The following is a 23,060-nucleotide window of genomic DNA, read 5'->3' as shown; positions in this document are numbered from 1 at the left end:
TTTCCAATTTTTAAAAAAGATTTTATGGCAATCTGTGCTTAGTTTTTTTTTTTTTTTTTCTTCTCAATGGACTAATTACACAGTCAACAAATATTTCACAAATAAACTTCAGCAACAAATTAAATTCTAATCACTTTCAATTTTTTTTTGAGTAACACATTACATTGTTCAAGTTCTCAAACAGGTAAACACTATTAACTGCGTACACAAAAAACTAAAAAAAAAAAAAAAACAACCCACAAATTGACAGAGTTATTATAGCTTTGGAATTTTTCATTGTAGTTATTTTTGATCTCATTTTTTTAATTTAGTTAGTTTTAATTAGTTTTCAGGGTGGTTCTGTTAGTTTTTATTAGTTGTAGTTATATAATAAATGCTTTGTTTTAGTATAATTTTAGTTAGTTTCAGTATTAGTTTAAAAAAAAAACGTGTATTACTTGCGCGCAATATTTAAAAAACACCATGGGAGCGACGTCATCTGAAGGTGCTTTTCTATTGGCTGCTGCGAGATGATGTCACTTCTTTGTGACACACTTTCAAAAGTCCTTTTACAGGTTAATATCAAAATAAATCTACTTAAAATCTCATTTAAAATCATCCCCAAAGGCTCATGCATTAAATTAAATCAACAAAGACTAACACAAAGGACATTTTTGCTCTAATTTTAGTTAGTTTTAGTTTTGTAAACAGAAAATGTAGCTTCAGTTAGTTTTTGTTTTTTAAAAAGCATTTTCGTTTTTGTTTATTTCATCAACAAAATTGTTTTTTGAATTTTGTTTTTTTGTTGGTTTTAGTAAACTAAAATAACCTTGGTTCACATTCCAAAAAAAAAAAAAAAAAGGTTGTGTTTGATAGAGTGATCCAACCTGAAGGTTTGTGCCGAGGAAGACTGAAGCCTCCATCGTGCAGCAAAAAGCAACATCAGCCAGCAAGAAGGTGCATCAATGAACTCTAATGACTTTGTTTCCTTTAATGAGAGGGAAAGGATTTAATGTTAATGCTGTTGATCACCACAGAGGCTTCAATACACCTAATTAACCGCACAACTCACACAACCTAATCAATAAATAAAATGATGTTTCATCAGGGCCGTAACATTGTACTTTACTTTTTCTATGGAATCATGAAAAGATTGCGTTTATCGGATGTGTTGTTGTGTTGTCCTTCCTTCCTTCCTTCCTTCCTTCCTTCCTTCCTTCCTTCCCTGTTGCAGGCTGTGCAGCAGGCAGGGCGCACTCCAGAGATCCATCCATCTCAATCCCAGGCTGCAGCTGACACCTTACAAAGAGGTACAATTAATAAGGGCATTATCCAGCGGTGGCCAACAATAGAGTCCCAACGCACAGACACCAACCTCGGGAGGCCCGCCGACCAGAAAAGTGAGTGTGTGTGCGTGTGTGGGGAACAGGGCTGGGGGGGGGGGGAGGGTTTGACACGGCGCCTCGAAATTGGACGCCTTTACAAGCAATGTCTTGAATCACGACAGTCAATTAGGATGGACAACGCAAGCTCCAAAGACATATTTTTAAATCGGACGTTCAAATATTTAACATAATGCATCCATTTAATAATCACCAATTGGTGTTGGAAATCCAACAACTTTAAATATCTACAATTTTACAACTACGTAAAAATTGGTAGGATCTAGTGGCGGGAAAAAAATGTGCTTTTTTTTTGTATTAAACAAGGATTAGAGGGAACCTTTCCCCCTCATCATTGGCCATTTTAGTTTTTAAAAAGGTGTAATTAGTAGAAATCTGAATATTTTTTTTTTTTTTTTTTTTTTTTTTTTTTTTGTGGTACTACTGCCTACTAATTGCACCTCAATTGCATACTTTCCATGAGGGCTTGGGAACTAATTTCCCCCATCAGTTGCCATTCCAGTGTTCTGTTTTTAAAGGTGTAATTAGTAGAAATCTGACATATTTTGTGCTTTTTTTCCCCATATTACATCCTACTAATTGCAAGCTAATTGCATTCTTTACTGCAGAGGTGGCGGACCTTGTACTTTTAAAAGGTGTAATTAGTAGAAATGCTACAAGTTTTGTCTGTTTTTATTTATTTTTTATTTTTTTATGTACAATTTCACCTCCATGGCATTCTTTATTTATGGGGAAATCTTTTTTCAGTGGCCATTAAAGTCTTCTCCATGATATAATGTATTTTTGAAAATAAGATGATGCTACATTTAAGCCCCATGAAAATTAAAAAGAATATTTCTTCCTACTCCTTTTCGAACATGTATGTTGCAAATGTGTAGTTTATGACTGGGTGAACCACTGCAAAACTTTCTTATGTTGCTTTCATTACCTTAATGTTTGTTGCTTGGTGTGTTTTGTCTTCACAAGTGTACTTTTATTACCAGTTTGTTTGTTTTTTCTCTAAAATATGCACATTTAAAATAAATTAAAAACAAAACACAATCATATATTAAGAACATTTGTGCGTTGACTGTTTTTCTATTTTTTTTTGTTTGTTTTTTTTCAAATAACATTCTCTGACATTTTTTGTTTTTCTAATGTTATTGCAGGCCGGATCAAACGCTGTCGCGGACAACATATGGCCCGCACTCCGCAGGTTCCTCACCCCTTATGAACACATTTTTATTTTCATGAGACTTAAAAAAACATATATATATTTTAAATTATTCATCCAATTATGTTGTGGGTCAAATAGACCCATGCTAATCTAAAATAACAAAAACATATTTGGGGCTATTTAGGGAGTCCAACATTTAGTAACTGGGAAAAAAATAAAAAAATAAAAAAATAAAAAAATAAAAAAATAAATAAAAATAAAATAAAATAATAATAATAATAATAATAATAATAATAATAAAAATCTGATAATTATTATGGAGGTTTAAATTTAATTTAATTTAATTGTTAATTAAGTGAACAATGTGTTTACACAATTTGTTATTTTATAGTTGAGTTTCCATTAAACTAGGCTAGACTTGGTTAAGTCATGAAACAGATAAAATAAATAGGTCAATCAGATCATTAAAAAAAAAAAAAAATCTACGAAGTGTACATTTTTATAAAATAAAATGTTATTGTTACCCAGATGGAGCGTCAGCTATCAAACAAACCGGACAAGCGCTGACGGCGCCGCCATCAAAGTGTCCTATTAGTGCAGCTTGAGCGCAGCATTGTGCTTCACAGGCGAGAGGGCGGAGACGGCGCCGCGGCTGACATTTACAGCAAAACCAGGGGTTGCTTGTGGTCACCGCACTGGAGACAAATGCCGGACCCCGAGGGTCGAGGGTCACGGGCTACATTTCACCCGCAGCGGAGGTCCCTCTGTTGGAGAAGACAAACAGATAAAGGAGCCGAGCTGTGACGAGCTCCCGCTGTCGTGGAAATCAATGCGAGGACTGAAGGAGGAACTTGCGCGTCTCCTCCAGTTCTTAGTCAGTCCTCCGCGTTGAGCCTTTTTCTTTTTGCCCTCCGCTCGTTCCGCAGGGGAACGGATGAGCTTGGTTATGGATTAACGCCGTGATCAATAACGAGATAGGAGGCTGTAAAGCGGAGCAAAACTAATTCGAAATGCAGTCAAACTCTTATCGACCCGCAGCCAGGGTAGCAGGTAGCTGATAATCCACCAATATTGTGATGAGCGGCTAATCTCTCATTTTAAATATGACCTCAACTGGCGGCATAATAAAAGTTGAGAGCGGCCACCCATTTTGTTGGCGTCTAATCAGCCCGGAGATTTTCTCACCTATTCATCTCCATCCAAGCGCTAATCTTCCTCTCTGAGCCCCAGTCAATTAAAGCACTTTCATATCGGCATTGCTGAAAAGAAAAGAAAAAAAAAACACTCACTGAACTTTGCAGTGGCATTTGTGTGACATCACCAGTCGGGGAGTCAATTTTGACATCGCACATTTGCCGATTTATAAACACAATCCACAAATAATGGGCTAGGATGACTTAAGACAAACTAAAGTGTGATGGTTGTTACATTTTGAGCAGATTTATGCAGCTTTGATTAAGAAGTGAATTTATTGTCTGACTCTTCTGAAAAATAAACTTTTTTTAATTGCTTGGATACAAATAGTTGGGTTTGTGGAGTGCCTAGTCATGCATCAAGTGTGAAATTTCACAACCAAAAAAAAAAAAAAAAAAAAAAAAAATCACCACTCCAAACTACACAATTCAGATTTCACAATTAATTTTTAGCGCAACCTATTTCAAGCTTTTCACCCGAAAAGTCACCAATTGGCATTTGCCACAAGAAGTTGCCAAAGCCCTCTCTAAATATAAATTGGTGTCAAAGAAGTATGACGGTGTGATATAAGTTTGGTGGAAGTGAACTTTGAACTTGCACACATATCAGCCCTGGCAAAAGCATTTATACTTTTGACTTTTACTGTGTGATTTCGTAAAATTAGCTCAGTAGTGGCGTTTGCACGTTTCACCTTGATCGATGAAAATTGATCAGCATATGTATTTAACAGCCCGAGCCCTACAAAAAAAGAATATATAAATATGCAAATATGCAAAAAATATAAAAAAATATAAAAATATAAAAAATACGCAAAAGCACAAATAAATTATTTGTACACTTTTTAGGACTAAACACAATTTCTCTTCATAACATTATGTGGCCCTTGCGTCCTTCTGATTTTCTGGATGTGGCCCTCAAATGAAAAAGTTTGGACACCCCTGATCGAAATGTTTCTGCTGAAAAGGTTATAGAAAGCTTTTTATTTCATCACAGACTGTTGCCGTGCCGATGCACTGATTATTTTTAAGGGTTATGTAAGTTAAGTTTGAAATATTATAGTGATTTGTGATCATAATGTGTGTTATAGTTCAAGCAAAGCATGGGGTAGAATAGATTTTAGTTTCTCGCAGTTTTTTGCAATTTGCAGCACGGCTCGTGAATAGTGGCGGATTACCGTATGTGAGGCTTAAAGATGTTTTGGTAAGTGGCATAAAGTTTGTAAATAAAGTAACCCAGGTTGTGAAATTCAACGTGAAATAAGATATCTGCTTCCTCTATTTGTGCCAGTTGTTCAAACAACAATGCTGACATCCAATCAGTGTCTCTTCTGAAATATTCTAATTTGATGCGAGTGGAGTGCAAATGAGACAATCATTTTGTGTCAATCCATCTCATCAGCACATGACGCTCACCTAAATATCATCTTAATTATTCCCCACTGAGGCTCGCCAACTCCAAGCTGTCACTCAGTCCCTTCGGCGAGGACCAATCAGCGCTCCTGGCCTGGCCGCCGGGCACCACTCGGGACCGGGTCACCTCCGACTCGCGGCCCCCTTCATCGGGGGTGCGAGCGTCGGCTCGGCATCAAAAGCGGAAAAACAAAAGCAGGTTAATTGGTGATCAACACAGTGGGACTTTAATGAGGCTCGCTAGCCCGCGGCCGGGCCCGCTTCGCGACGCAACTTTCCCTCCGTTTTCTTTGATCGCCTTGGCGTGTTCCGTGTCTGTCAACGTCGCCCGTAATTACCTTTAGCGCCAAATGGTCGCCGTGAGAGATAGGTGTCTGTAATTAATAACATTTCCATAAATTTGAATCGCTAACCAGTCTCATTAGACGTCTTTTTTTTTTCCTCGTGTCATCTTTCTCCAACTCCGCCGATGCACAATAGTGCCACTTAGGGCGAGCGGCTCACTTGATGTGTGCCACATTTTCCCCGTAATCCAATTTTACTGCAGGTAATTAAACGCAGCACGCGCCAGGTCAACGCGAAGTTTTTTTCAATTAAGTCAATCAAACTTTGATGGAGTGTAAACACGGAGGAACGGCGGCTAAACGCTATTGGCACTTCCTGGTTTGGACGGCGGTCATGTTGGCAGCGAGTGGGCCTGTGTTGTGTTCACTTGACAACTACAATTACCCAGAGGGGTGTGCGTGTGTGTGTGTGTGGGGGGGGGGGGACTCTTTAAGGAAACACCTGTTGTTTTGATGACTTCCAATATGTGCCAACAGAAAGTCTTTTATCGCGACAAATTATTTGTTCCCCTGCTGAATTTGTAAGATTGCTCACTTACAAAGAACGTAACAGTCAAAAACATCAGTCGAAATTACACAAGTTACGCAACATTGCGCAATTGAGTGAGATCAGTGTTGGAACTTGACCAGAATCGGGGCTGGTGCCCACACAGCTGTTCACAGTCAACCAAGTAGCAATAGTCCTGATCTCCAATGTTTCACGTGTATGAAGTAACCTGTTCTTCATATTCCATTTGCTATACTACCATGGGCAAGATGCTCGAGAACAGGGGTGGCGAGATCCGGTCCCCTGCAGGTTTTGGATATTTCCCTTCTTCAACACAGCTGGTTCATGGTCAGCTCATCTGCAAGATCTGCATAAGCTTGATAACGATCCTGTTAATTGGAGTCTGCTGCACTTGGAGTAAGGGAAACCCCTAAAACCTGCAGGACTCCGGCCCTTGCAGTTTGCCACCCCTGCTCTAGAAAGATGTCAGGGACAAGACTGTAGACCTGCACAAAGTTGGAACAGGTTGCAAAACCATCACCATGGTGTCACTATTACAAAGTGGAAGACATGATCATCAATTTCTTCAGCAAAAACAATCAAGGTGGATCGTGGGCGGGTCTTTCAGCATTACAATGACTCAAAAAGTAAGAAGTGGCAACAAAGAAGAAGCCTGATAAGGTCAAACAGTCCTAAGACCTCAACCCAATAGAAAACCAATTTCCAAGCAGCAGCCAAGAAACTTAAATGATTTCGAGTTTCTGTAGGCCAAAGTCGCACCTGACCCCATTTTGTAAACCTCATTAAGAGCTCCGTCTCATCACTTTGCTGATTAACAAGATTTTTCAAACACTAGCTTAGCGACCAAATATTTGGATTTTTCTTCCTCCAGTTGAGTTGATGCAAAAGAGCTCAATTTTGGTCTCATCAGACCGCAGCACTTTCTTCCAAACCTTCTTAAGTAAAAAAAAAATGTTCACAGGAAAACTTAAGGTGGACCTTTGCAGTGTTTCAAAATGCTTTGAAATCATTAATCCAGACCGAGAGTGGTTGATCATTTTGTGTGTCTTCCACTTTGGGAAAATGTTGCCAGTAGTTGTCACCTCTCACCAAAGCTTTTGCTGATGGTTTTGTAACCCTTTGCAGATATTTAATCTTGTGAGACTAGAAGGTAAGAAACAGATTCTAAAAACCTACCTTTCTACTCGTGTTGTTCCGATACCGATGCTGGTATCGGCAGAGGTGCCAATACTGCATTAAAACAGTGGTATCGGTATCGGTGACTACTCACAAGTAACATGCCGATACCATTAATTCCAACGCTAATATATAATTTTGGATGCAGCATCTTGTGTGTTGCCGGTGCACGGCATTCACTGGTATGTGACATTCTCACTGCATGCCAATCTAAGATATCCGATTGGCCCTTGAATGTTCTGAACCAATGGCAGGACAGCTTTTTCATTTTGAGGAAAAAAAACCTCAAGTATCGGTATGGTATCGATACTGCAAAGCTGGGTATTGGGAGCCTAAAAACGGTATCGGAAAAAACACTACTTTCTACACATCACAGTTGATTTCAGAAGTAAAGGTAATTAGTTACAAACTTACATATATCCGCTTTTTGATTGATATTCTGTCTATGACTATCATCAATTTGCAAATTTCGTTCAAAGTGAGCAAACTTCCACATTCGGAAGAGGCTCAAATCATTATTTCCCTCTTTGTAAACAGAAAAAAAAAACACAACAGTCTCTCCTTAATGCCACCATATTAATAATTCATTCCCCATTAAAGACGAGTAGACGATTGCATATGCCGTCAACATTGTAATCTGTGTGTGTTTACCTGCCACGAGTGAAAATGAGGCTTTTCTCAACGCCAGCCCGGCCGAGCGGGCCCGTCTTTGTTGCCGCCGCTCTATAATCTGCTGGAGAGCAGCCTATCATTAGAGCGGGCGGCGCCCTAATAGACTGACACGGATGCTATGGGGAGCAATTGATTCTGCACGTCAATCAGCGGGCGGTGGAGAAGCGGCTTGTTTGTGCCGCACGTCACAACAAGCACCTTGGAAAAGAACACGATGATGGTGATGAAGAAGAAGAAGAGCCTTCGTGAGGAAGTCATTAGCGGACACTTCCTCTTCGTATGCTGTGCTTAACGCGTGCATATTTACACTGGGAATTGACTACTTTGTGATTGGAATAATATCAATACGTCCCTATGACCAATTTTAGTAGCTCATCTTAGAAGTCGAGTTTGGAATTGTGCTTCCAATTCAAGTCAATAAACGGGGGTTCAATGTCATTGATAAAAATGATTAATCTAACCTATGTAATAGGTTTTCAGGCTTTTATTAATCAATGAAGAAAACGAAGCAGCCCTCCTTTTAAGACGTCGACCCCCGTCTTTTATCCACGGACATCTGAGCCCACTTGGAATGAAAGTCGCAGCTGGATGGAGAGAATACATCTCCCTGGCTAAAAGGGAAGGCTCCCACCTGATTAAGAAGGGAAGGGGAAAGACTTTGGCAGGCCAATGGGAGGGGGTCAAGGATAGACCCCCCCCCCCTTCGTTCACCCACCACTGTCATTTTTCTATGACGGCACCTCCCCTCGGGTCAAAGTTGAGGCCGACTTTTCATGAACAGAGCGCTCCGACGTCAAACACGAGATTAAAGCGGCACGGTGGCATCTTGCGGGGACCAAATGAAAATATCAAGCGCTAAGCCTCACCCCCCCTCCCCCCCCTTGTGAAAAGCCAGGGACAGGTATCTCATATTAGAGAGGCAGCCTAGTTAGCAGAGGTGGGCCTGCTGCTTTCCACACTCTCAGCGCCGGTCAAAAGGCCAGGCTGGCTTTGGAATTGCTTTATTGCCGCAATATATTACAGTAGAGGCCCGCACAAGCAGCTTATTAAGGAGGCAGGCAAGAGATGCCCTCCCGACTCACCCACAACACCCCGGAAACTTTCATATAGTGCGGAATAAAATGATGCTTTTTTAAAAAATAAATGTTCTTCAAAAGTCAACTCAAATACTAGTTTTTTTTGTTTTTGTTTTTTTTTTCAACAAAAGTTTTGATGAATAAAGAAATATAGTGTCGCTGGGTTTATTACAAAGGAGCCACACAGAAAAGAATTAAACAAAACAAACACGATAATTCAATTTTTATTTATTTTTTAACAGAACAAAGTTGCACTATTAAAGTGTCAAATGAATTATCTTGTAAAAACACAATTGCTTTTCACAATTTTTTTTTCCTTAATTTTTTGTTCGATATTGATGATGTTTGTCTTATGTGGACTGATGATTGCAACTGTTATTTTCTTTTATTAAAAAAAAAAATACTGCTCTAATGAATTTACATTTTAGTTTGACTTCATTTTTGTGATATTGTGCGCTTTTTTTTTTTTTTTTTTTTTTTTACACTATTAGCTGTTACTATTAGCAGCTTGTTTCTCGTTATAGTCGAACTTAATTTTCATATTATATATATATATATATATATATATATATATATATATATATATATATATATATATGTATTTTTTTTTGCTTCAGTACTATTAATGTAACATGTCTTTTCTCATAGCATCATTTTTTTTTTCTCATAATAAGAATGATCTCACACAGTTTCCAAATTTATCACCACAACATCAAACAATTTTTCTCACATAAGTGCAACTTATGTCTATTTTTTTTCGTTGTTCATTTTCACCAATGTAGATCTTTTTTGGAGGATAAATGCTCAAACTCGATGTATTTCGGATAAGTTTAAGTGCAAGAGATGCCATTTTGTAGCCTGCCAATGATCATCGTTATAGTATCTATCAATCTATCTATCTATCTATCTATCTATCCATCCATCCATCCATGTCTAATGTTTACACAATACTAAAAGGCTAAAAAAGGAAAAAAGGAAAACTGGACAAAAAGTGAGAAAACACCCTCCAGCCCTAGTTTCTCTTTATTAGTAAATAAAGAAAGGCTAAAAAATATATTTTTCCACCGCAGCGATTTTTCCTCCCGGCACGTCCTTATTTCTAATCATAAATTATAGTAAGGCATGAGCTGATCTGGAAGGCTTTTCTCTAATCCACCCCCCCCCAGAAAGGGGGTCTTTACTGGAAGGCGAGTTTTGTGATGGAGCGGGCCCCAGTCGCACAATGTTGCATCGGGCTACAGCATTCAAGCTTAAGCCAACTTATCAACTACATTCAAAGCACATCCATTGCGCTTCGCTGCGACCAGACTTTTTTTTTTTTTGCAGATCTATTAGGAATACTCTTATCTGTATTTAGCATATGCTGCGTACGTGTGTTTGCGTGTGCGTGTGTGTGTGTGTGTCTGGCAGCTTTGGACGGATTTACACTCAAAACACCTCAAGCTATTCTTGAGCGGAAACTGCTGATAACATTGGCAAAACTTGTGCAGACAAGCACAAAAAGATACATTTATTTGACAAACTGTCATATCGTTTTTATTTACATCCTGCTGCTTTTGTCCATTTATTTCCCTTTAAAACGTAATTTAGCATTTAAAATGGTGAGTTTGTTTATTTATTGTGCTAAAGGTTACACGTTTTTGTGCATTATCGTGTTCGTGGGCTTAGAATTGGAGAAGAAGCGTGAAAGAAATGTTGCGAGTTAGCAGGAACTTTTTCTCCACAATTGAGCCACGGCTAATCCGAGCGTGAAGCCTTTCAGTGGGGGTGGGGGTGGGGGGTGGGGGGGGTGGGGGGGGGGGGGTCCTGCTGCAAGACAGAGAGAAGGCGAGAGAGAGAGAGAGAGAAAGAAAGCTGCTGCAGCAGCAGAAAGTCTGCTCACAAAAGCCGTAATTGCACACAGCACTGCTAATTAGGCTTCCATTTGCTTTTAACTACAATTAGTCATTAAAAGGGAAAAATTGATCCCTGCACCAAATCATTAGGGGATTTAAACATTTTTTTTTTTTTTTTAGATTTTATTTTAAACAAAACTGACATTTCTGGCAGCCTTTTAGTCACTACAATTTCTTTTTTTAAATTTATAAATAATTTAAAGAAGAAAATAACCAACCTTTTTTTTTTTTTTTGCATTCTTAAAATAGTAAAATAGGTCAATTTGACCTGCAACATAACAGGAGGGTTAGTAGAGAACAATGGCATTATTTTGAATTTTACAAGAAAAAATATATGCACAGTGTGGGTGGTCAGATTAAAATTTGGGGCGGTTTTATTAACATCAGTCAATTTGATCCGCAACATAAACACGAGTATATAGCAAATACAATATACTTAAAAAATAGTGAATAAATGTGCATAATTGGTGTGAGAAATCTACAGCGCATTTGATTTCTTTCTTCTTTTTTTTTTAGCAATTAATGCAATTAATTTGACACATTGCACAACAGGAGAATTAATGCTTTAAAAAATGGGGATGATGTGATTTTTATGATTTTATTGTCTTTCTTCCTAAATTTCATATGACTTCTCCAGATTCATTTCCAAATGAGCCTTTTTTTTTTTCTTTTTTTTTTTTGTACCTCCTGAGAGCCTCTTTCCCTTTTTCTTTCTCGGGGGGCCTTTGAGTGAGGAGTGCACATTCACAGCTCCCAAGCAGCAGCGTCCTCTCGTACCTGTTGAGAACACTTTCATCCTTTAATGGGGCTTGTTCGCCACATTGTTAACGGCTGCAACATCACAGCTAATAATAATAATAGTTTACTTACGTCTTCAGAAAATGCCGATGCACGTGCACCGCCCTGCGAGGAAGAACACACAATACAAATGATTAGGAAAAATAACTAGTACCTTTGTTATAATTTACATGTTATTTGTGCATAGTTAAGAAAAAAAAAAAAAAAAAAAAAACGTAGTATAGAGGTTTTTGTGTCCTCTTGCATGCTTTTGCTCGGACTTTCGTGGATGAATAAAACACATTTGCACTCATAAAACCACACCGCCATCTTAATGAGAATAACTTTATAATAGTAAGAAAGAAAAAAAAAAGAGAAAAATATCCTATTTAAAAGAAACAATCAACATTTACAACAATAAAGTATATATTTTTTTTAAATAGTCTCATTAACACAAGACTGAAGTTAATTGCTGGGTCAAAAACAATCCAATTTTGGTCAAACATTGGACTGACCCGTCACTTGGGTCAATTTGACCCAATGTTGTTGTTGATTTTATATCAAAACAACCTTTTTTTTGGTACAAAAAAAATAAAAAATCAAGGTGTTTTAGGTGGGTCAAAATGACCCAAGAAGTGGGTCAGTCCAATTATTGACCAACATTTGGTTATTTCTGACCCAGCAGTTTTGAGAGTGGAAATCTTAAAATATAGTCATGTTCCAAGAACGGTCTTTGTATTGCTTTTGTTTTTGAAAAAATGTTGCATTATAAAAGCCACAATATTATGAGAACAGAGTTACATATTTGAGAGACAAGTTGTAATATAGAAAAAAGACAGTTGTCAGAAAAAAACAAAACAAAACAAAACATATCGTATGATAAAACATGCACAATCCTGCAGGAATTATAAAAAATTGTATGATAAGATACATATATATAAAATATAGCGAAATCTCGCATTTTGAAAAAGTAATTTACTTGTCACAATATTAAGAGTATAAGTTGGGTAAAGAACATATAAAGTTGTTCTTTCAATGTTCTAAAATTTACTTTATTATTATTTAATAATATCACCAGCAATATATATTTTAAATGTCAATGATTTACAGTACAACCGTATAGGACTTTTTTTTTTTTTTTTTGTCCTCCAGTGTGTGTCTGCTAGCACGTTAGCGGATAAATGGGATCCCCAAAATGGAAGCTAACTCATTGGAATTAAATTTATCAGCATGTGTGCTCAGAGGTAATAAGCTGTCAGTTAGAAAATGAAGATTTGTATTTAGATATATGACAGCAAGGAGGCGGTCGGAGGAGAGGTGGGGTGGGGGGGTGAATGAATAGGTGGAGTAAATGAAGCTGCTTTACAACTAAATGACTTATTTGGGAGGCGACCAAGAGAATCGCCAGGACGACGACGACGGCGATGATTGCAGATAATATTCTCCCCCGCGGAGCTGAAGATTGCAAATATGAAATAATAATGATGTAAGGCCAATCCGCAGAGAGTTAACAAGGGAGGGGGCGTGAGCAGAAATGCGCACAGTGAGGTCTTGTCAAACCTTGCAATTATTATAATCTCATTAACAAAAAAAAAAAAGAAAAAAGCTGCCATGTGTTGATGAAAATCAATCTTGTACACATCCACCAACTCATTGTGCTATCATGTGGAAAAATTTTGGAGTCAGCAGTCAAAGCAGCACCCACTTAACTTTTAACTTGATGACCCATTTGAGGGAAAAAAAACAAAAAGAAGTTGCCCAATTTTTATTTTTATTTTTTGGGTACATTTTAAAACAAATACAACATTTTTTGAATTAACATTTTGTATATATTTTTTAAACAAATAAAAAATTATTTGCATTGTGCTAATATATTTTTTGATGATCACACAGTGCCACAGTGACCCATTTGATTATCCAAATAAATAGATATTATGTATACATTGCAATAAAAAAAATACTTTTCATTCAGTTTTTAATAAGAACAATTTTAAAATCTAGAAACAATACTGCTAAAAATAGGATTTAATTCACTTCCTTTTTTATTACTAAATGTGCTATTTTATATTTGTATGATTAAAGGTAAAACAGGTCAACTTAACCCCTTTCACGATCCAGAAAAAAAAAAAAAAAGTTTTTTAAGTTTCAACCTTTTTTGTGTTTTAGATTAAAGTTATTGTGAATCCCATTTATTGACTTGAAATTGAGAAAAATAATGACAAATTTAGGACTGAATTTATATTGTTGATGATTACATCTAAAATGGGCCATTTCAGAATCTAGAAAAAAAAAAGATTAAATAAATTTTCCTGGTCATGCCTTATTTCCTTTTTAAATGACAAAAAAACTCCATAAAAATCATATTTACATATTTATCCTCTTCTTAAAAAAAATAAATAAATAAAAAGTACACACAAAATATTTATTCACATTGTGCTGTTACATTATTTTGATGAATAAACAGAGCAGAAAAAAACCCAACAGGATTAAACTGAATTTTTTCTCCCCTTTTCTTTAAATAAAGCCAACAGAAGAGTTTGACAGTCCCGATCGTTGTGGAAGCGACGTATCCGTTTCAAACTGAAATGTTCATCAGAGCAGGAGTTCTCTTTTTAAGAAGTGGCTGAGCTGATGAAAGGCAGTCGACGTTACAACCTAGCTTGGGGGTGGGGGCAGGTGGGGGTGGGCGGGTGTGTGGGGTGCGCTAAGGCAGCTGGATTTCAATTGATTAGCTAGCCATGCGTGATGAAAGTTTTTTTTCTTTTTTTTTTTTCCCTGCCTCCCCTCCCACAAGTGACACCGTCGCTGTAGACTTTCAAAGAGAAGTAAGCCAGGATACTGCTCTAAAAGTGCCAGAAAGCGCTCGAGAGAAAATTTGAGCAGATGAGGAGTGAACGCCACACGCTCAAAGTAAGCACATGTGACATCAACTGTCTTATTAGCACCACTACTACTTTTTATTTTAAGGCATTTGTCACTTGTGTAATTGCGTTATTTTGGACATTCACGTGTTTATTGGCGAAGCAGTGGGAGTACTTCCAGAAAATTATGTTTCAACCAATTTGTTCAAAGGGTCAGCTTGACCCGCTCTACATTTAACTCTAAACTATAATGACACAATGTAAAGCTTATCTTCATTTGAAAAAGGAAAAAAAAAAGAACAATAGATTAGACCTATTTTTGTTCCAACATATAATTTTGTAGATTTTTTTTTTTGGTAGGTTCAAATGTCAGAAATAGAATTACAATGCATTTTTTGAAAGTAAATCTATCAGAATAAGTTTATTCATAAGAACAACAAAATCCCTCTAAATTTTCAGGTCAATGTGACCCGTTGTACAACAAATGACAAAAAAAAAAAAAAATAAAAAATAAAAAATACAGTAATTCAAATGGTTATTATTGCTTCATTTATTTGTTTTAACCAGACTTGACCAACATAATATTGTAAATGTAACCCCAATTTAAGATTTTTTTTTCTTCTAGATTTTCAAATGGGATTGATTTGACCCACTATTTTTTTCTGGATTCTGCTGAAATGGGTTCAAAAGGTTAGAAGAAATGCTTGTTTTTTTAATTTTTTTTTTTTATTACATTCTGAAACGCATCAATCAGACCTCCAACACACCAGTAGGGTTAAAGAAACATCCCTAGATTTTTGCAAGTGTGACCGAGCTATTTTTCTTTCTAGATTCTGAAACAATGAAACGTGTCAATTTGACGTGGAACACATAGGAGGGTTAGAAGAAATCTTTCTAGATTTGTTGCAGTGTGATTTTTTGATTTTGAAATTATGAAACATAATTTTGACCCACAATAAGCAGGAAGGTTAAAAGGATTTTTTCTTCTTCTAGCTTTTAGCCACCTAGTTTTATTTCCTAGATTCTAAAAATGCAAAATGTTTGACTCACAATACGCCAGGAGGGTTTAAAATAAATGCATCTAGATTTTTGACAAAACAACCCAGCTATTTTTTTCTAGATTCTTAAACTATAAAACCCAGTTTGTCCAGGAAGTTTGACAGAAATGTTTCTAGATTTTTGACAGTGCGACCCACTTTTTTTTTTTCCTTCTTCTAGATTTCTAAACTATGAAACATCAATTTGATCCACAAAATCAGGACGGTTAAAATACAGCTTTTCTAAATTTTAAACCATGTGAAACACCTTTTTTTTTTCTTTTTCTTTTTTTTCTAAATGATAAAATATGCCATTCAGGCCTGCAACATTCAAGGAGATTTAAAAGAAAGTTTCTCGATTTTTGACAGTGTGAACCACCAACTTTATTTCTAGCTTTCGAAACACCAAAGACATCAATTTGTCCTACAAGACACCAGGAAGATTAAAAGAAACGTTTCTAGATTATTGACAGTGTGGCCCACATATTTAGTTTTCCCCCTAAATTTGTAAACTATGAATCACATCAATTTGATCCACAAAATCAGGAAGGTTAAAAGAAAGGTTTCTAGATTTTGTAGTGTACCACCTTTTTTTCTTTTCTTTCTAGATTCTAAAACATGCCATTCAGGCCTGCAACACATATAAGGAGAGTCAAAAGAAACTTTCTAGATTTTTGACAGTGTGAATCACCAACTTTTTTTTTCTAGCTTCTGAAACATACAAGGCATCAGTTTAGAGAAAGGTTTCTAGATTTCTAGATAGACAGTGACACACACACCAAATTTTCTAGATTCTTCAACTATGAAACACATCAATTTGTCCAAAATACACACTAAAATTTGAAATAAATGTTTCTAGATTTTTGACATTATAACCCACACATTTGCTTCTAGATTCTGAAACTGTGAAACACGTATATTTTTTTTACCCATACCACACCAGGAGGGTTGAAATAAATATTTCTAGATTTTTGACATTATAATCCACATATTTGCTTCTAGATTCTGAAACTGTGAAACACGTATATTTTTTTACTCATACCACACCAGGAGGGTTGAAATAAATATTTCTAGATTTTTGACATTATAACCCACATATTTGCTTCTAGATTCTGAAACTGGAAAATATGAATTTTAAACTTTGATTTTTTTTTTTTTTTTAAACAGGAATATTATACAATCTATCAAAAGTGAAGATTATCAATTTTTGTTCTTCTCTTCCATATAATTGGCGTTGTGTGGCATGACAAGCACGTGTAGGCGTCCGTTTACGTCCCCCACGGAGAGAAAGAGTACGATGCAGTAGACAGACGTGCTTTCATGTGAGCAGCGTGTTGTAAACAAGAGTATTATAAAAAATGCAGCGTCTGTATGGGGCTCATGTCAGATGCCTGTCAAATCATAAAAAAAAAAAAAAAAAAAAGGAGAGGGGGAGCCTTATCGGACAGCGAGGATCAGCAATAGTGGCGTCCGCATCACGGAGACGTCTTCCACGCGAGCGAGGAGGAGGGGGCAACTTGAGGGGTTTTGCGAATTTATACAGGCGGATAGATAAAAATCAGCTTCATATTTCTCCAGCCAATAGCGCTGATGAAAAGCGGGCCGAGAGAGAATTACACGGCAAGAGTTTGGTCAGCGCACCCGACGCCTTTCCAAAGCAGGGAATTGAAAAGGTAATGAGAAAAAGGCGCGCCGCAGGTTGGCTCTGTTTAATAAGTCATCATGCCTCTCTATCTATTGTTAAGTCGCGCACACCCACAACAGATTGCGGGGCTTTTTCTCCCCCCCCCCCCACCTTCAACGTACTCTGCAGCTTACAAATGAGCATTAGCGTCACAACAATGAGGGAAATAGGAACGCTAGCAGAAAATAAGTCTCAATATTGTATCTCATTTGAACAATAAAGGTTGTAATAGAGTTTTTTTTTTTTTAAAGTTGAGAAGAGAAGTTGTATTTTTTTTTTGCAGTGACGTCGAACAATTTTTTTTTCTATCAGATTAATTACATCTGAGAAATTGATAATCACGATTAATTGCTTGGTTTTAAAGGCTTTTTTAAAATCAACATTTTTTTGCCCGCTCACTTATGTTTTTTTTTTTTTTTTTTTTTTTTTTTTTACATTTAATGTTATGAGGACATCTTCAAAATGTATTATCCACTGCATAAATGAATAATTAATCTGCATTAATATGTGATATTTTTGTGATTAATTAATTAGTTAACGCTTTAACAGCACTATTTTTTTTGACAAAACATAAAAAAAAAAATACTTATATATTTATTCTTATGTTCTAATATTGCCCATACAAAATTAAAGTGTCATTACATTTTGACTTTTTATCTAGAAAAATGTAATATTGTGACACATTTTGATTAGCAACTAAAATCTCAAAATCTTATTTTTTTGGTCATATTCAACCAACTTTTTATTTATAAACTAATCCTGTAAAATTGCAACTTTATTTACATTTTTTTTTTCTTATTTAGTAGCCTCTAGCTTTTATAAATATGGGCAAAACCCGCCAGCAGAACATTAATAAAGAAATGAATGTGATTCATTTGTTTCTAAATGCCATAAAACAATGCTTAGAATCTAATCCGGTTAGCTCAAAAACCTCAACTTATGAATTGTGAGGGCCTTTGGTGTGCAATCGTTCAAAAGGACGTCGTCAGTGTTGTCACGTCGAATGCCGAGTGACGTAAACGGCGGCAGATGAACGAACGCGCTTGTCAGCGCCGTGTTTTTTGCTCCTTTTGTAAAAGTGCTTCTTCATCTCGTCGCTCATCAGACAAACTGCCGGCACGCCACTGATCTCTTTTCTTCTCGCCACAAATGATCTGTCTCCCGGTAAACTCTGCACACGTGCAGAAATTAAACCAAAAAAAAAAAAAGGAGCCTGAAGGAAAATGAATTTCAATGTGAAGCCAGTGATGATGAATGAATAAAGCGCTCTGATGACACTTGACACACATTTGATGAAAGGGAGAGTAAAAGCAAAAAAAAAAAAAAAAAAAAAATTCAAAAATCAAAACTAAAAATGACGACTTTTTTTTGTGTGCGCACGTGTGCAATTACAAGCTGACACATATAATGGACCATATTTCCCATTTTGACAGCACACTTGACAGAATCGTCTTTTGTCTCTTTATCATCGCCTGTGGCTACCTGTGAACAACAACACGATTAGCGCACGCCAACCGGAACGGAGTCTTTGTCGTACACTTGTACACTTCCATCTCTCTACGCCGGCAGCGGCGCGCACTCTGATCATCTCGCGGGGGCCGTCGCCGGGATTTTTCCGACGGCGTTTTTAACATGGAAATTGTCTTTGCCCCCCCCCCGGGGTCGACACATCTTCGGACCTGAGCTACCGCTGGCTGCTGACAGCTTAAATCAACGGGCAATTCTTTATAATGTGGCCTGATTATTAGCCTACTTACCCTGGCCAATTTAAACCTGCTGAAGAATTTAAAGACGCTGATTAGGTGGACCTAATTTTCACTATTTGCAATGGGAGTTTGGTAGTAGAAGGCAATTTTGTGTAGTGTGTAAAGCAAGTCTCTAAGGGAGGGCGCTTCACACCATTAAATAACAAAAATCAGAAAAATGAGAATAATCAAGTCTTAGTGAAATGCTGACCAAAACAAATGTTTTTAACATATTTTTCAAAATGTATATAAAAGAGTATGTGATTAATCTAATAATCCTGTACAATTTCATTTTGCATTAATGTGTATTAAAAAAAAACTTTTTTCCCCATTTCTTTGAAAAAAATTTGAATCGATTATTGTATCGATTCCACCGATTAATCGAATACTTCCATACAATTTCATTTTATAATTTTTTTTCCACAGATGAATGTTTATTAACCATTTATTGTTGTTTATTTTTAGTTTGCTTAGTGATAGAAAAACAACAATAACATACATGAGTGAGTGAGTGATTGATCTTGCACTCAAAAAACTTTTTGAAATGGATCAGTAAGTGGTTCGGTGATTGTTTTCCATAGTAAAAGCAGAAGTTTGCAAATGTCATATTTTGATTAAGAAATAACAATTCAAGCAAATAATTACTGCTAAGAGGCTGAAATCCGAGGGATTGGACAATTTTAAGTTCAACTGTGGCTCCAAATGATCACTTGATTATTATTATTTTTTTAATAATCGATTACTTTTGACTCCACTAGTTACTACACCATAAGTATGAAAATGATTTTGATTAAACGCAAATCAGAAAATAATTACTGGTGAGAGGCTGAAATCAGAGGGATTTGGACAATTTTAAGGTAAACAGTGTCTCTAAACGATGACTCGATTACTAAAGTAGTTGTCAATTAATGCGATAATTTTTTAGTGGTCGATTAATTGTTGACAACCGTTTTGAATTTTGGGTGACCGCAATGACCTGCCTGACAGGACGATAAAACTGACGGCAGATCCATCAAACACCGAAGACTGTAAGTGACTGTAGTGAATCGGAAAATGAACAGGGAGTCTCTGCAAGGAGGACAAAACGGGAGGAGTGACGTGACTCAACCAATGAGATCGAGACAGACCGTCTCCAGAAGTTTTGTTGAGACAGGTGACCCAATCTTTCAATTGCCAATACTACTATTTTTTGCTACAAAATAAATAAAAACGGTATTAAAGAAAAAAAAAAAATCAAATAGAAATCCTACCTGTGAGGACATGCGGCTGATTTCACCAAAGCACCCCATAAACTAACGAAATCAAAGAAAACCAACATTGGGGCGAAAAAAAAAAAAAAAAAAAAAAGTCTACTCATGGGTGAACAAGTGGACTGACCAGGACACTTGATACAAACCCGAGCCAAGGCTCAAAAGTGTGAAGTGCGTTGAGCGAGTCGGGGAACGGAGGAGGATGGAGGGGGGGGGGGGGGGGGGATCTGTCAACGTCCAATCTGGGATGTCTTTATTTGACATCGTCAGGGTTTTTGTCAGCGCTTTTTGGTGTCCCTTTTACCCCTAAAAGGCAGCTGGGCCGTGACCTCCGCGCGGGGGGGGCTCTACCCCCGCCGGATAACTTTATTCATCCCGCGCATGGTAGTCGCCACATTCACGCCGCTACAATGTGGACACTCGAGGGCATTCAGCGAAAAGGGAAGAAGGGGAGGCGTTATGTCTTCATTTCTGCGTTTTGACAGCTAAGGACGGAACGAGCTTGGAAACGAGCTATAAAAATGCGGACGCGGAAGCGGCTAAATCCATTCCAGTGGTCCTCAATTGGCCGAGCGGAGATGAAAGCAGCTGGCAGGGACGCACGGCGGAGCTTATTTTCACCTGCCTAACAGCGAAAACGGAGCGGACCACCCTGCTCCTCTCTCATCATTCATATTCAAGCCAGGGCCTCTTGACAAGTCTGCTGATCTCACTCAATGTTTTGTGAGGGGGACAATACGTGTTCAGTGCGTGGGCACAAAAAAAAAAAAAAATGCAGAGGCCCATCGCACCTTCTTCGTGGCTCGTACTCCAGTAGAAAACACAGACTACAAATAATCGGTTATTTGTCAATAACAGTACTACTAAATGAGACGGAGACAAAGACGTTCTTCTGGCAAATAGAGTAGCGTGTTTCAGAAAAAACGGTACAAAAACTGCACAAATTGAATACAAAGAAAACAAAGAAAGTCCCAAGTCAGGATCTTTTTTGAAACAAAACTGTGCACGAAATACAATGTCTCACTTTATCACCACCCACAAACTGTTTTGTTTTGTAAATGGAATTGGATGGACCACTAGAGGTGTCAAAATCAACCGATTAATCAACAACTAATGAATTATCAAAGTAATGACCAACTATTTTTCGAGTAATCGTTTCGAGCCATTGTTGAACTAAAATTGCCCTAAAAATCCTCTCAACAATTGTTATTCTGCGATTTCTGTAGTCCTTCATGAAAGCTGACTGATTTTGTGTTTCATCAAAATTTCTGAAAATCTGATTTTACTTTGGAAAGCAGTAATTGAAGCAGAATCGGTTGAAAAAGTTTCGTGACTGCCACATCAGTGTTACTTCATTGTTGTTAAGCTATTTTAATCACGAATCAATACCAAATTCACAACAATAATTGGTGAATAAAGAATGAGTGGAAAAAGTTTTGGAATACAATTCGAGGTGCAACGATTAATCGATAAATCGACAACTAATGATGATCAAATTAATCAATAATAATTGTTAATTGATGCATCGTTTAAATACCTTTTTTTATTTTATTTAAAATTGTCCAAATTCTTAGAATTTCAGCTCATCCAACATTCTCCGATTTCTGTTGTCCTCCATCAAAGCGGAATGTTTATCTTTGTTTTGAACTGCTACGCAGTTCAGTTTGGTATGTGAATATTCCACAAAACCAAGAGAACTGGAATACAAACAAACAAACAGAAAAAAACTAATCAAAAAATGATAATCTTTGCAATGGTTTTGTGTAGTGCACGCCCAAATTTAATAATTCTCTGTAAAAAGTGTGAACATTTGGGATGGAGCCTTTTGTTTTTTTTTGGTTTGTGGGCGTGGGGATTTTGATATCCTAAAGGGAGGTTTATACATTAGCGCAGTAGTTGCAAAACACTGTTGATATTCAAATGATTATTGTGCAAAATCTGGGATAAGCTGGTGTGTGAGAGCTCTTCTAAGTGCCTACAACTATTGCTAATTCCCCTCAGCATTGTGGGCCGAACAAAGGCCTTAATCCCATTTCACTTTTGCGGAGGGCCGGGGCTATTTTCCCTCTCGTAAACCAACAACACTCCCCCCCAAGCCGGAGCTGAGAGCCTCTGAGAAAGGGGCCAGTGTGTGTATACTTCAAGGCCTTTTTTTTGTTTTTTTTTTGTGTCCAACTTGGCTAGTGCTCTGCATAAACTTTTAAGTGGTCCCAGTAGACCACAAACACCTTTTTGCCAGAAAAATAAGCTCGCGCAAACTGTAAGAAGAAGGGGGAGGAGGGGAAACCAAACACTCTTAACCTGCACAATGCGCAAAGAAAAAATATGAGCTCTTTTATGCGTCAGGCTGCAAAGAGTTAACTTTTTTTTTTTTCTCCCCCTCTCTTCTTCAGGCACTTGTAAATGAATTTTCATTCTCCTGATAGCAGATCTCTTTCTCTTGCATTGTAAATGGTGTAATACATTATTTATAACACGGCTGGTCCACTATCAAAGCGAGGCGAGCTTGTTGTACTTTGTAGTTGAGCTCGCCGAGCGGGAAAGGAGAGCACTTTCTCTGCCTTTGACTTCCTACTTTGTTATTCAGCCCACACTTCATGTTTATGATGTCATTCGTTCTCCTTATGAGGCATACCGCTTCAAATGGGACACATGTTAATCAAATTAGCCAAGGATGCTTATTAAATATGAAACGCTTTCATGTATCAAATCGATTCCATGTTTCAAAAAAAAAAAAGTGTATGGATGAATATGCACACAACTCACAATGGTGTTCCGCAGGGTTCAGTTCTGGGGCCTCTGCTGTTTTCATTTCATATCTACCTTTTTTTTTTAACCTGCTAAATTTTAGGAGTTTTAGTAAGGGTCATATTATTGACCAACTCAATTTTTAG

The 23,060-nt window shown here is 37.2% G+C and overlaps 1 protein-coding gene across 4 annotated transcripts in view; it reads right to left on the bottom strand.

The window, feature by feature from the left end:
* Positions 1 to 207: 207 nt before the first annotated feature.
* LOC144016227 (uncharacterized) overlaps positions 208 to 23,060 on the bottom strand; it is a 128,857-nt gene continuing 106,004 nt past the window's right edge. For 2 of the 4 annotated variants that reach the window (XR_013282863.1, XR_013282864.1), the window contains exons 6-11: positions 11,683 to 11,715; positions 11,498 to 11,589; positions 5,145 to 5,318; positions 3,724 to 3,797; positions 3,063 to 3,302; positions 208 to 1,278 (exon numbers count right to left, since the gene is read on the bottom strand). Coding sequence is in view for 1 of the 4 variants with exons in the window: in XM_077517087.1 (XP_077373213.1) it covers positions 11,687 to 11,715 (29 nt within the window). In the remaining 3 variants the exon portion in view is untranslated. Of the gene's footprint in view, positions 1,279 to 3,062; positions 3,303 to 3,723; positions 3,798 to 5,144; positions 5,319 to 11,313; positions 11,590 to 11,682; positions 11,716 to 23,060 lie in introns of those variants that run through there. The other 2 variants (XR_013282865.1, XM_077517087.1) reach the window with 1 other exon arrangement.

This window comes from Festucalex cinctus, chromosome 3, assembly GCF_051991245.1.
Source record: "Festucalex cinctus isolate MCC-2025b chromosome 3, RoL_Fcin_1.0, whole genome shotgun sequence".
Taxonomy (NCBI): domain Eukaryota; kingdom Metazoa; phylum Chordata; class Actinopteri; order Syngnathiformes; family Syngnathidae; genus Festucalex; species Festucalex cinctus.
The sequence above is the reverse complement of the archived record's forward strand: the minus strand, read 5'-3'. Positions and strand labels throughout refer to the sequence as shown.